Genomic DNA, 15,158 nt, shown 5'->3' with positions numbered 1-15,158 from the left:
ACTTGGCTTGTATACCCTTGAGTTTAGAAGGCTGAGAAGGGATCTGATTATTAAAGGATTGGACACTCTGGAGGCAGGAAACATGTTTCCGCTGATGGGTGAGTGTCGAACCAGAGGACACAGCTTAAAAATACGGGGTAGATCATTTAGGACAGAGATGAGGAGAAACTTGTTCACCCAGAGAGTGGTGGCTGTGTGGGATGCTCTGCCCCAGAGGGCAGTGGAGGCCCAGTCTCTGGATTCATTTAAGAAAGAGTTGGATAGAGCTCTCAAAGATAGTGGAATCAAGGGTTATGGAGATAAGGCAGGAACAGGATACTGATTAGGAATGATCAGCCATGATCATGTTGAATGGCGGTGCAGGCTCGAAGGACTGAATGGCCTACTCCTGCACCTATTGTCTATTGTCTATAATCATTGTCCATGAAGGTAGAACATTTTCAGTGAATTTAATGGTTATAGAGCATAGTTTTTACAGCAACAGAAAGAGGTCCTTCAGCTCATCATGAGTGCATTGGCCATCAAACATCCATCTGTTCCAGTTCCATTCTTCTTAGTATGTGATTCAAGGTGACCAGCAACTGATTCGCGATTTTCTTGTTTGTGTCTTTGCAGGAAGATGCAGAGAGGCTTTACAGAAACTGTAGGCGGTATGACCTCCTTACCAAGTTTTACCAGGCCTCAGGTCAGTGGCAGAAGGCCATTGAAAATGCTGAGGGGTTTGATCGAGTCCATCTAAGAACAACATACTACAATTATGCCAAACACTTGGAAGCTTTAGGGGATCATCACCTCGCACTCAGCCAGTAAGTGTGCATGTAAACATGTGTAGTGGGTGATCATATAAGTCATGTAACAACCATACACTAAACATAACATTTCCCCCTTCAAATACACACATTAATTGAACACAGTAGAATTTTCCTAGCAAGATATCCCACATGATGGAGGAGCCAATCATATTAAGACAATAAACACCTTTGGAGAAGTTACTTGACAAAGTTCTAAGCATGGATATTTAATAAATATGAAGGTTTATGATATGAAAGAGGCTTAGCAGTAGAAAAAGGTGATGAATGGGACAGCTGTATCTGGAGCAGGAACTATTGGCATTTCTCAGGGTTCTGCTCTTGTTTCAATCAGTGGTGGGGATCTGTTAGATTGAGGAAAAAAACATGTTTATAACAGTCCAAACCCAGTTTGAGAATGCAACATTTATCATTTTTTCCTGAAGGTGTGACTGTTTCTTGATTGACTCACTGACTTTACTCAAATAGCTGGCCATTCTTTATGTTAAACCATTGGCAGGCTATTCAGCAACCAATTCTAACTTATGCTTTACCCATCAAGTGCTTCCACTAGAGCTCACTATGTAGCAGTGAGGAGCACTGTGGACCATTAACAGCAGCAGAATTGTACTCCAGCATAATCTGCAACCTCGTGGCCTAGCATATCCCTATTCAACCACTATCACCAAGCCTGGGGATCAACCCTGATTCAATTGAAAGCTCAGGATGGCATGCAAGGACCAGCACAAGGCATACCTAAAAATGAGGTGTCAAGCTGGTGAAACTAGAAAACAGGACTACTTCCAAGCCAAACAGTTTAAGCTGCAAATGATGGATAGAGCTAAGCAATTCCAGAACCAATGAATCACATCAATGTTCTGCAGCTCTGCCACATCCAGTCATGAATCATGGTGGACAGTTAACTCCCTAGAGGAGGGCGCTCCACATGTATCACCATCCTCAATGATGGAAGAGCCAACACATCAGTGCAAAAGATAAGACTGAAGCATTTTCAGGAATCTTCAGCCAGAAATGCAGAATGGATGATCCATCTCAGCCTCCTCCAAAGGTCTACAGCATCACAGATACTAGTCTTCAGCTGTATAGATTCATTCCATGTGATATTTAGAAACAATTGGAGGCACTGGACATTGCTAAAGCTATGGGCCCTGACAACATTCTGGCATTAGAAGACTTGTGTTCCAGAACTTGCCACTCCCCTAGACAAGCAGCTCCAGTACAAGTACAAAACTGGTATCTACTTGACAATGTGGAAAATGACCCAGGTATACAAAAAGCAGAACAAATCCAACCTGGCTCATCAATCTATTCTCAATCAACAGTAGTGATGGAAGGTGTCATCAACAGTGTTATCCAGTAGCACCTGTTCAGCAACAGTGATGACCACTTTTGGGTTCCACCAGGGCCACTCAGCTCCTGGCCTCATTACAGCCTTGGTTCAATATTGACAAAAGAGCTGAATTCCAGAGGTGAGGTGAAGGTGACAGCCCTTGACAGCCAGCACACATTTGACTGAGTATAGCATCAAAACTGGAATCCATGCTTTTCAGGAGCAAACCCTCTAATGGTTGGGGTCATACCTGGTACATAGGAAGATGGTTGTGCTTGTTGGAAGTCAGTTATCTTAACTCTAGGACATATCTGCAGAAGTTCCTCGGAGTTGAGTCCCAGCTTGAGCTACTTCATCAATGACCTTCCCTCCATCATAAGGTCATATTTGCCGATGATTGCACAATGTAACTCTTTGCGGCTCCTCAGATATTGAAGTTGTCCACGTTTGAATGCAACAAGATCTGGATAATATCCAGGCTTCAGCTGACAAGTACCAAGTAATATTCTTGTCACACAAATGCCAGGCAATGACTGTCTCCAATAAGACATAATCTGACTACCGCCCCTTGACATTCAGTGGTGTTATCATCACTGAATTCTTCCACTATCAATATCTGGGGGTTACCATTGACCAGAAATTCAAATTGACTCACCACATAAACACTGTGGCAACAAGAGCAGGTCACAGGCTAGGAATACTTGTCAAGTAACTCACCTCCGGATTTCCCACAATCTACAAGGGTCAAGCCAGGAGTGCAATACTCCCCACTTGCCTAGATAGGCACAGCTCCACCAACACTCGAGATGCTTGACACCTTCCAGGACAAAACAGCCCACTTGATTGGAGTCACATCCACAAGCATCTACTCTCTCCAGCACCAATGCTCAGTAGAAGCAGTCCATACTATCTAAGATGCTCTGCAGAAATTCATCAAAGTTTCTTGGACAGTACTTTGCAAATCCATGAAGACTTCCGTCTAGAAAGACAACAGTAGCAGGTAGATGAGAACATCACCACCTGCAAATTCCCTTCCATGTCACTCACCAACCTGATGTGGAAATATATCACCATTCTTCATTGTTGCCAACCCTCTGCAAGGATCTCAGTGAGTCTCTCTCTCGCTCTCGCTCTCTCTCGCACTCTCTCTCTATCTCTCTCTCTCTCTCTATCTCTCTCACTCTCTCTGCAACTCCTCTCTGACCTATTATCTTCTCCCCCACCTTCATCTATCTATTGCATTCTCAGCTACGTTTCCCCCCCTCCCCCAACCCCACCCCCATTCCATTTATCTCTCAGCAGCCCACAAGTCTATCCCTGATGAAGGGCTTACGTCTGAAATGTCACTTCTCCTCCTTCTCGGATGCTGCCTGACCTGCTGTGCTTTTCCAATGCCACACTCTCTGCAATCCTCACGTTCTCCTATGATTCCGTTGGAAGCGGTTCAGAGAAGGTTCACTGGGATGATTCCTAGTATGGAGGGATTGTCTTATGAACAAAGGCTAAATAGATTGGGACTCAACTCCCTGGAGTTTAGAAGAATGAGAGGTGATCTTATTGAGACATATAGGATTCTTAAGGAGCTTGACAGGATAAATGCTGAAAGGATGTTTCCCCTCATGAGAGAGTCTAAACAAAAGAGCATAGTCTCAGAATATTGGGGTAGCAATTTGAGGCTGGCATGAGGAGGAATTTCTTCTGAGTGTTGTGAGTCTTTAGATCTCCTTGCCACAGAGAGCTGTAGGGACAGAGTCCTTGATTAAATTTAAGGAAGATTCTTGATCAGTAGTGGAATCAAGGGCTACAAGTAAAAGGCAGAAAAGTGGAGGTGAGGAATATTGGATCAGCCATGATCCTATTGAATGATGCAACATGCTCAAGGTATTAAACAGCCTATTCCTCTTACTGTTTATTGCCACCAGAGCCCTTCACGCATGAAGAATGTATTTTGATCTGAATGGGTGGAATATCATAAATCTAAACGTATCATTCCAATTGATTCATTTCTCAAAAAAAATTAATGAAATTACAACTTGTGCCACTTTACACTGGATTTTGTTTAGACAAATGCTAAAAATCTAGAATGAGAAATAAGAAATTCTTGAGGCTGCAAAAATAGAACATCCAGCCTTTAATTTTGGGTTGGTTTAACATTCATGTGAAATACTTGTACAGCCTTTTTTTTGTAGGATTGTGAGATTCATGTTCCATAAAGTATCAATTTTTACTTTCCAACAGCTATGAAAAATCAGATACTCACCGATTTGAGGTACCACGGATGCTACTGGAAGATCTCCAAGGGCTTGAAATATATGTCAACAAAACAAAGGACAAGTGAGTGCCAGATAGTATGAGGTTTCTCCGTAGATGCTGTGACTGATTTTAGGTGGCATTTTGTTATAGTTTCAGTTAGTTTTGTAAGTAGGGGTTTCGAGTAGAATAAGCCAGGTGGTTAGGTTGGAAAGCACCACTTGAGTTTTGGCCAGCCCATTAAAGAATGAATGTTAAGGCTGTAGAGACCACAAAGTTTATTTCACCAGGATGATACCAGCAATAGGAAACAATAGTTAAAAGAAGAGACTTTAGCTACTTGGGACTATTTCCATTGGACCCAAAGCAAATTGATAAGATTAAATCAGATTTGTTTGAGAATATTAAGGATTTTAATGGAGTTAATAGCATAGAAATGCTATTTCTTCTAAGATTTAAAAGGCATCTGGATGGGTATATCACTAGGAAGGGTGTAGAGGGATATAGGCCAAGTGCTGGCAGATGGGACTAGATTATTACATCTCTGTGACTCTACATGACTAGGAGTAGGTGCCATTCAACCTTTTAAACCATCTTATTAAATTATGGTTGGTTTGTAGCTTAACTCAATTTATACATTTGTGTTCTGCACCTCCTGATTATAAGAGTCTACGAGATCTATCAATCCCAGTCTTGAACATTTCAATTGACCCCTCATGAGATTTTGGGAAAGAGAGTTACAGAATTTGGGTCAAGTGCCTCCTGGTTTTACTCCTGAATAACTGAAATCTAGTTTTGTATTATCTAAATTCTTCCATCACAGAGCATTGTATTTTTTCTAACCTGTTGAATCCCATTATCGTGTAAACCAGAGGAAATAGTGCAGTGCTTACATTACTTGTCAAGTAATCTAAAGGTCTGGACTAATAATCCAGAACAAATACATGATGGAAGAGTTGAGATTTTAATTATCTGGAAATAATTATATTACCTTGTAAGCTACAAGGCACTGTGACTAGGAGCAGACAATGAATGCTGACCCTTCAGCAATGCCTATTACCAAAAATGACAATCGCCTGATAAAGGAGCGTCGCTCCGAAAGCTAGTGTGCTTCCAATTAAACCTGTTGGACTATAACCTGGTGTTGTGTGATTTTTAACTTATTACCAAAAATGCATTTAAAAGAAACACTCTCCTCCCCTTTTCAAATAATAGAGTGCAACTTAAATTTTTTTCCAAACTATGGATACATGAATCTAAAATGTTTTAAAAATAATCTAATTAACACATCTACACATCCCATTCTTTGAGATACCATGAAATAGAGACCATAAGGTGTTTCTTAAGATTCATCAGTTTCTCTGTTTAGCTTATATAAATCCACTATGTTATAGAGTCAATGACATACAGCACAGAAGCAGACCCTTCGACCCAATTCATCCATGTTGACCAAGTTTCCCAAACTGAACTAGTCCCATTTGCCTGCATTTGGCCAATATCCCTCTAATCCTTTCAGAATCATATATCTGTCCAAATGTCTTTTAAATGTTGTAATTGTATCCACCTCTACCCAGCTCGTTCTAAATATGCACCACCCACTGTGTGAAAACTTTGACCCTTATGTCCCTTTTAAATCTTTCCCCTCTCATCTTAAACCAATGCATTCTAGCTTTGGACTCTCCTACCTTGGCGAAAAGACCTTCGCTATTCACTTTATCTATGCCCCTCATGATTTTATAAACCTCATAAAGGTCACCCTCAATCTACTGCGCCTCAGGGAAAAGAAAGTAACAGCCTGTCCAGCCTCTCCTTATAACTCAAACCTTCTAGTTTTGGTAACATCCTTGTAAATCTCTTCTGCACCCTTTCCAGTTTAATAACATCATTCCTACAGCTGGGTGACCAGAATTGTTTGCAGTAATCCAAATCTGGTCTTGCCAATATCTTGTACAGCCGTAACATGATGTCCCAACTCCTGTACTCAGTGCTCTGACTGATGAAGGCAAGCTTACCAAATGCCATCTTCACTACCCTGACTACCTGTGACACTACTTTCAAGGAACTACATACCTGGACCCCTAGGTGTCTCAGTTCAACAGCACTTCCCTACCATTAACTGTGTAAGTCCTGCTCTGGTTTGACTTACCAAAATGTAGTACCTTGTATTTATCTGAATTAAACTCCATCTGCTGTTCCTTGGTCCACTGACCCAGTTGATTAAGATCCTGTTGTACTCTTAAATAACCTTCTTCACTGTCCACAATGCCATCTATTTTGGTGTCATCCACAAACTTACTAACCATACCTTAATATTATCATCCAAATCATTTATATAAATGATGAACAACAATGGACCCAACACCAATCCTTGCGGTATACGGCTGATGACAGGCCTTCAACAACCCTTGGTGACCACACTCTGTCAAGCCAATTTTGTTTCCAATTGACTAGTTTTCAATGGATCCTATGTGATCTAACCTTACTAAGCAGTCTACTATGCAGACCTTGTTGAAAATCTTGCTAAAGTCCATGTAGACAACATCTACCGCTCTGCCTTCATCTATCTTCAAAAAACTCAAATTTTTGAGTTAATAGATCTCCTCCTATCACTGGTATTTTCTCTATATTTCCCATTGTGAAAATAGATACTTGGGACTCTGTTAACGAATCTGTCATTTAGTTATTGTTAATTCTAACACATGCCTTCTAAAAATACCAAGCTATTGGCCCAGTAAGTGGTCAGAACCTCTATGCTGAATAATGTATTTGTCCTTGTTATTCATAGAAGCCTGTGGAAATGGTGGGCTCAGTATTTAGAAAGTCAGGCAGACATGGACTCTGCTTTGAAATATTATGAGAAGGCGCAAGACTATCTCTCACTTGTCCGTGTTCATTGTTATCTTGGCAATATACAAAAGGTAAGAAAGAAAAAAGTTTTGTCACTGAGAGAGGGAAAGCATGTTCATATAGTGTCATATAAAGTATTTCGTTATCTGTTAATGCCAACTATACCTGCTTGTACAACCTCCTGATTGTAGTAAATCTCAAAAAATAAATTTTGTTCTGACCTCCAGACATAGTCAAACTAATGTCTGAGTCTGCATTATTCGATGACTGTATCGGCGCCGCCTCATGCTCTCACGAGGAGGCTGAACAGTTCATCGACTTTACCAACACCTTTCACCCCCAGACCTCAAATTCATCTGTATCATCTCGGAATCTCCCTCCCCTTCCTGGACCTCTCCACCACCATATCCGGTAACCGACTAACTACAGACATCTCCTACAAGCCCACCTCCTCCCACCCTACCTCCTGTAAAAACACCATCCCTTATTCCCAATTCCTCCTCTTCAACCGCATCTGTTCCCAGGATGACCAATTCCACCTCAAAGTCCCCTCCAAACGGACCCCACCACCAAAGATATATTTCCCTCCCTATCCCTATCAGCGTTCCAGAGAGACCATTCCCTCTGCGACTCCCTCATCAGATCCACACCTCCCACCAGCCCACACCCCACTGCTGGCACCTTTCCCTACCACCACAAGAAGTACAAAACCTGCGCCCACACCACCCCTTTCACCTCCGTCCAAGGCCCCAAGGGATCCTTCCACATCTGTCAGAAATTTGCCTGTACCTCTACCAATGTTATCTACTGCATCCATTGCACCCAGTGTGGTCTCCTGTACATCGGGGAGACAGGGTGCCTTCTTGCGGATCATTTCAGAGAACATCTCTGGGACGCCCGCATCTACCAACCTCACCGCCCCATGGCTGAAACTTTAACTCCCCCTCCCACTCTGTCAAGGACATGCAGTCCTGGGCTGCCTCCACCGCCAAACCATTAACACCTGACGATTGGAAGAAGAACACTTCATATTCTGCCTTGGAACTCTGCAACCAAATGGGATAAATGTGGATTTCAACAGCTTCCTTGTTTCCCCTCACCCCACGTTATCCCAGTACCAAGCCTCCGACTCGCACCTGTCCGTCACTCACCTCTCTGACCTATCACCTTCTCTCTCACCTTCATCTACCTATCGCTTTCTCAGTTACCTTCCCCCCCAACCCCACCCCCCTCCCATTTATTTCTCAGCCCTGGCCCACAAGCCTCATTCCTGATGAAGGGCTTATGCCCGAAACATTGATTCTCCTGCTCCTCGGATGCTGCCAGACCTGCTGTGGACCTGCACCACACTCTTGACTCTACATTTTTGAATCCTGACAAGCCATGTTACATAGCTGGCATTTCAGTGACCCCCAATGCTTCAACTAGTGTTCTGTAATTCAGCATTGGCTGAACCAATTTACAGTTTATTTTAATAATTTATCCTGTAGCTTAACATATAGACAATTTATTCCTCTAAACTTTGTACATAAAGTGTAGCATCAAGGACATTTTATAAAGCTAGATGGGGAAAACTCTCCATTGTCTAGAGCCATATCAAGCGCAAAGGAAGACGAAGGTCAGTCATCTCAGCTCCAAGGCATGTCTGCAGGAGTTCCTCAGGGTAGTGTCCTTGGCCCAAACATCTTCAGCTGCTTCATGAATCACCTTCCATCCACCATAAAGTTAAAAGTTGGGACGTTCAATGATAATTAGCATGATATTCAATACAATTCAAGACATCTCAGATATTGAGGCAATCCATGTCTAAATGCAGCAAGACCTGGACAATATTCAAGTTTGGGCTGACAAGTGGCATGTAAGCGAATGTGAGTACTGCAGATGTTGAAGATCAGAGTCAAGATTAGAGTGGTGCTGGAAAAGCACAGCAGGTCAGGTAGCATCCAAGGAACAGGAAAATCGACATTTTGGGCAAAAGCTCTCCATCAGTGGCAAGTAACATCTGTGCCATACAAGTGCAAGGCAATGACCATCTCCAACAAGAGAGAATCTAACCAATGGTCCTTACATTCAATGGTTTTACTATCGGTGAATGCTCCAATCTCAACACCCTAGAGATTACCATTAATCAGAAACTGAACTGAGCCAACCACATAAATGTTGTGACTTCAAGAACAGGACTCGAAATATTAGCTAGCTCTATCTCCACAGATGCTACCTGACCTGCTGTGATTTCTAGTTTTTTTTTGTTTTCAGTGCAGATTCCAGCAGCTGCAGTAATTTGCTCCTACAGAGGCTAGGAATCCTGAAGCGAGTAACTCACCTCCTGACTCCCCAAAGCCTATTCACCATCCACAAGGTACAGGTCAGGAGTGTGCTGGAAAACTTTACACCTGACTGGATCAAGCAACTCCAACAACACAGAAGTAGTTTGACACCATCCAGGTCAAATCAGCCAGCTTTATTGGCGTCATATCCACAAACACTCACTCCCTCCATCACCGATGCCCAGGAAAAGTAGTGTGTACCATCTCCAGATGGCACTGCAAAAATTCACCAAGGCTGCTTTGACAGCCACTGACCAAATCCATGACCTATATCATTTATAAGGATAAAGGCAGCAAGTACATGGGAATGCTATCACATGCAATTTCCCTTCCAAGCCACTCACCATCCTAACTTGGAAATATATTGCCATTCCTTCAATATTATTGGCTCAAAATCCTGGGTCACTATCACATTCTCACTGGCCATCATCAGCCAAACTGATCTTCAGTCCTACAGCTAATTTATTCCCACTTCCATGAGCCATAATTGTTAGAAGTCTTATATAAAGCTTCCTTTGCTAAATTTTGGGAAATCATAGAAATTGTGAATAATTCTCATAGTCATTTTTGTTACTTCCTTAAATAACTCCAATCAAATTCTAAAGTTTGAATCTATTGTTTTAATGTTTTTTCTTTGTGCTCCCAGTAAATTGTTTAACTTATTTGAAATCTTTACTTCCATATGTAACTGCTCACCTGTTGGAGGTTATGCCATTTGTTTGCATGTTCAGAGAGTAACTGGCTTATGTACCTTTCAGAAACACAGAAAATTGGAGCTGGAGCAAGCCATTTGGCCCTTCGTACCTACCTACTCTATCGTTTATTATAATTATGACTGATCATCCAACTCAATTTCCTGTTCCTATTTACCCCCCATATTCTTTGATCCCTTTAGGCCAAAGTGTTTTCTCCAAATCTTTCTTGACATCAGACAATACCTTGGCCTTGATTGTTTTCTGTGGTAATGAATTCCATAGGCTTACCACTCTGAGTGAAGAAATTTCTCCTCATCTCAAACCTAAAGTCCTCAGTCCTATTTACAAGAATGATATCTGGACTTCAGGGATTAAGTTATGAGGATTAGTTATAAAATTTAGGCCTGCTTCTAGAATTTAGAAGGTTAAGGGGTGCTCTCATTGATGTCTCCCAGATAGTGACAGCAAAAGACAGGATAGATAAAGATAAGCTACTTACACTGGTTAGGGATTCTAAAATTAGGGGGTATAGTCTGACAATTAGTGCCAGACCAATCAGGAGGGATGTTAGGAAGCACTTACGCACAGAGGATAATAGATGTTTGAAACTAGATAACATTTTGTAAAGCAAAGGGACATGGGCCAAAGGCACATTTATAGATTTAGGCCACAGATCAACCAGGATCATATTAAATAGGCTCAACGGGCTGAATTATCTACTCCTGTTCCTCTGTTCCTATAAATTCTTTAGAGTGTAACATCAGGAACATCCTTTCTGCATCTACCCTGTCCAGTCCTGTTTGAGTTTTGTAAGTTTCCACGAGATCCCTCCCTCATTCTTCTGAACTCCAGCAAATATAATCTTAACAAACAGAACCTCTGCTCATACAGCAGTCCCTCCATGCTAGGAATCAATCCGGTAAACTTTCACTGCACTCCTCAAAAGCAATAGGTTCCTTCCTCTGAAAACCAAAACTGCACACAATATTCCAAATGTGGTCTCAGGCAACTGTCTGCATGGAGTTTGCACATTCTCCCCGTGTCTGCGTGGGTTTCCTCTGGATGCTCCGGTTTCCTCCCACAGTCCAAAAAATGTGCAGGTTAGGTGAATTTGCCATGCTAAATTGCCCGTAGTGTTAGGTGAGGGGGTAAATGTAGGGGAATGGGTCTAGGTGGGTGGCTCTTCAGAGAGTCGGTGTGGACTTGTTGGGCCTAAGGGCATGTTTCCACACTGTAAGTAATCTAATCTAAAAATCAAGGCTCTGTATAATTGCAGTAAGACTTCAGTCCTTCAGTACTTCAGTCCTTTTGCTATGAAGCCCAACATACCATTTGCCTTCTTTACTTCCTGCTGCACCTGCAAGTTTACTTTCAGAGACTTGTGTATGAGGATACCTAGGTCTTGTTGCACCTTCCCCCCCCCCCACCCCCTTCTCAATTTACCATTATTCAGATGATGAACTGCCTTCCTGTTGTTGCTACCAAAGTGGATAATCTCACACTTATCCACCTTCTCCTGCAGCTGCCATCCATTTGCCCACTCATTCAGCTTGTGCAAATTACACTGAAGTATCTCTGCATCCTCCTCACATTTCACCCTAAAAGAAAGGTTACACATGAAAGGTTGACTCCTCCACCTCCTCATGCTGCCTGGCTTGCTGTGTTCTTCCAGCCTACTGCTTGTCTACTTTGGATTCCAGCATCTGCAGTTTTTTTGTCTCTCACCCTTAAACCCAGCTTTGTGTTGTCTGCTAATTTGAACAAGAAGGCAGATTACTATCTAAATAGCTGTAAATGGGGAGAGGGGAGTGTGCAGTGGGAGTCCTTGTCCACCAGCCGCTGAAGGTAAGGATGCAGATGCAGCAGGGAACAAAGAAGGCAAATGGTATGTTGGCCTTCATTGTGAGAGGTTTCAAGTACACAAACAGGGATGTTTTGTTGCAGTTATACAGGGCTTTGGTGAGGTCACACCTAGAATACTGAGTGCAGTTTTGGTGTCCTTTTCTGACAAAGCATGCTCTTGCTCTCGAGGGAGTCCAGTGAAGGTTTACCAGGCTGATTCTGGGGCTGGCGGGACTGACATGAGGAGAGATGAACAAGGTTAGGATTGTTTTTGCTGGAGTTCAGACGAACGAGGGGGACCTCATAGAAATATATAACATTGTAACAGGACAAGACAAGGTAGATGCAGGGAGGATGTTCCCGTTGTTGGTGTGCCCAAAACCAGGGGTCACAGTCTGAGGATTTTGGGTGGATCATATAGGACAGAGATGAGGAGACATTTCTTCACCCAAAGAGTGGTGAGTCTGTAGAATTCATTACCACTGGAAAGAGTTGATGCCAAAACATTGAATTTATTCAAGAGGTGGTTAGATATAGCACATGGGGCAAGTGGGATCAAAGGTTATGGGAAGAAAGCAGGATTAGGCAATTGAGTTGGATGATCAGCCATGATCATGATGAATGGCAGAGCAGGCTGGAAGGACCAAATGGCCACCTCCTGCTCCTATCTTCTATGTTTCTACGTTCCCTTATCCAAATTGTACATTTATAGTGTGAATAGCTGGGGGTCTTAGCAGAGATCCCAGTGGTACCCCATGAATCACTGCCTGCCTTTAAGAAAGGCATCCATTTACTTCTATTCTTTGTTTCCTGTCTGTCAGCTAGTTTTCTATCAGTCTTAGTGCACGACCTCCAATCCCATGCAGTTTAATTTTACATACTAATCGCTTACGTGGGACTTGTCAAAACTGTCTGAAAGCCCAAATAAATCACATCCACTGGCTCACTTGCATCAATTCTACAAGTACATCCTTGAAGAATTCCAGGAGATTTGTCAAGCATGATTTCCCATTTGCTGACTCTGTCCGCTCCTCTTACTGCTTTCCAAGTGCTCTGTTATTAAATCTTTTATAATGAAATCTAGAATTTTTTTCCATTATCAACATCAGACTAACTGGCTTATAATTCCCAGTTTCTGTCTACCTCATTCCTTAAATAAAGGGGTTACATAAGCTACCCACCAATCTATAGGAACTGTTCCAGAGTTTATTGAATTTTCAAAGATGACCACCAAATCGTCCATCATTTCTACGGGCACTTCCTTAAGTACTCTGGGATGTAGATTATCAGGCTCTGGGGATTTGTTGACTTTGAATCCCATCAATTTTCCCAATACTGTTTCCCTAACAATACTGATTTAATTTAGTTCCTCCCTCTCACTAAATCCTGTCTTCCCAACATTCCTGCCATGTTATTTGTGTCATCCTTTGTGAACACAAAACTAAAGTATGCATTTCGTCGGTCAGCCATTTTTTTGTTAGCTGTTATAATCCCAACCCCTAACTTATCTGAAACTGAATCAGACTGCTTGCAACATGGCACCCAAGCCACCTTCAAGCCGAGCACTGCCTCGATTTTAAAGTGGCCCTTATTTTCAAATCTATGCATGACATCACCCCTTCCTTTATCATAACTTCTTCCAGCCCTCTGTGGCTTCTGCACTCCTCCAATTCTGGTCTCTTGTAAACTCCTGATTTGACTTGCCCTACGTTGATGGTGGTGCCTTCAGCTGCTAGGCCATCAAGCTCTGTGTTTCCCTTGCTAAACCTCTCTATCACTCTGTTCTCCTCCAAGATGGTCCTTAATATCTACCTCTGATCAGCTGTCACCAGTCTTAATATTTCCTTATGTAGCCCTGCGTCAAATTTTGTCTGCTAATACACGTCTAAAGTGCTTTGGGACATTTTACAACATTAAAGGTGCTGGGACTATTCAAATGTAAGTTGTTGCCATTGTTTATATACATTAAGCCAAGAGAAAATTGCAAACCTTTTGCTTACAGTGTCCATTTTTTAAAAAATAAACATTTAGCAATCCATAGAATGCTTTTGTGTGTTCTTAATATGGTGACATGTTGATGATGGGTTCTGATTGTTTTTTAAAGGCCTCTGAAATTGCTAATGAAACAGGAAATCATGCAGCCTCTTATCACCTGGCTCGTCAGTATGAGGCTCGGGATAATGTTAAACAGGCCATCCACTTCTATACCCGTGCACAGGCCTACAACAATGCAATACGCCTGTGCAAGGTAAGCACAGCCACTGATCATTCAATTATATTTTTAAGTTTTAGTCATGAATTCTGAGTTTTAAGACTACTTATGCCGCTTGTCATTTTCTGTAAGTTCTTTAAAGGGAAGTTCAACCCTATGAGTCCAATTCTTTTGTTTTAGATTCCTAAAATCAGCATTCACCATGGATATCCAATCCCTCTACACCTCCATCCGCCATGACCAGGGCCTCCAAGCCCTCCGTTTCTTCCTCTCCCGACGTCCCCAACAGTACCCTTCCACCGACACTCTCATTCGTTTGGCCGAACTGGTCCTCACCCTTAACAATTTCTCCTTCGAATCCTCCCATTTCCCCCAGACCAAAGGGGTAGCCATGAGCACCCGTATGGGCCCCAGCTATGCCTGTCTCTTTGCTGGCTACGTAGAACAGTCCATCTTCTGTAATTACACCGGCACCACTCCCACCTCTTCCTCCGCTACATTGATGACTGCATTGATGCCACCTCGTGCTCCCGCGAGGAGGTTGAGCAATTCATCAACTTCACCAACACATTCCACCCTGACCTTAAATTTACCTGGACCATCTCTGACACCTCCCTCCCCCTCCTGGACCTCTCCATCTCCATCAGTGACGACCGACTTGACACTGACATTTCCTACAAACCCACCGACTCCCACAGCTACCTGGATTACACCTCTTCCCACCATACCTCTTGCAAAAATGCCATCCCGTATCCCCAATTCCTCCGCCTCCGCCGTATCAACTCCCAGGAGGAGCGGTTCCACCATAGAACACACCAGATGGCCTCCTTCTCTAGAGACCGCAAT

The 15,158-nt window shown here is 42.7% G+C and overlaps 1 protein-coding gene across 2 annotated transcripts in view; it reads left to right on the top strand.

Moving 5' to 3' along the window:
- The window catches only part of ift140 (intraflagellar transport 140 homolog (Chlamydomonas)), a 137,511-nt gene that overhangs the window by 109,719 nt on the left and 12,634 nt on the right, over window positions 1-15,158 (top strand). For both annotated transcript variants that reach the window (XM_043711518.1, XM_043711517.1), the window contains exons 20-23: window positions 616-806; window positions 4,378-4,473; window positions 7,175-7,307; window positions 14,205-14,348. In XM_043711518.1, the coding sequence (XP_043567453.1) occupies window positions 616-806; window positions 4,378-4,473; window positions 7,175-7,307; window positions 14,205-14,348 (564 nt within the window). The remainder of the gene's footprint in view (window positions 1-615; window positions 807-4,377; window positions 4,474-7,174; window positions 7,308-14,204; window positions 14,349-15,158) is intronic.

Source organism: Chiloscyllium plagiosum, chromosome 21 (genome assembly GCF_004010195.1).
Source record: "Chiloscyllium plagiosum isolate BGI_BamShark_2017 chromosome 21, ASM401019v2, whole genome shotgun sequence".
NCBI classification, from domain to species: Eukaryota; Metazoa; Chordata; class Chondrichthyes; order Orectolobiformes; family Hemiscylliidae; genus Chiloscyllium; species Chiloscyllium plagiosum.
Note: the sequence above shows the minus strand (reverse complement) of the source record. Positions and strands in the feature narration are given on the sequence as shown.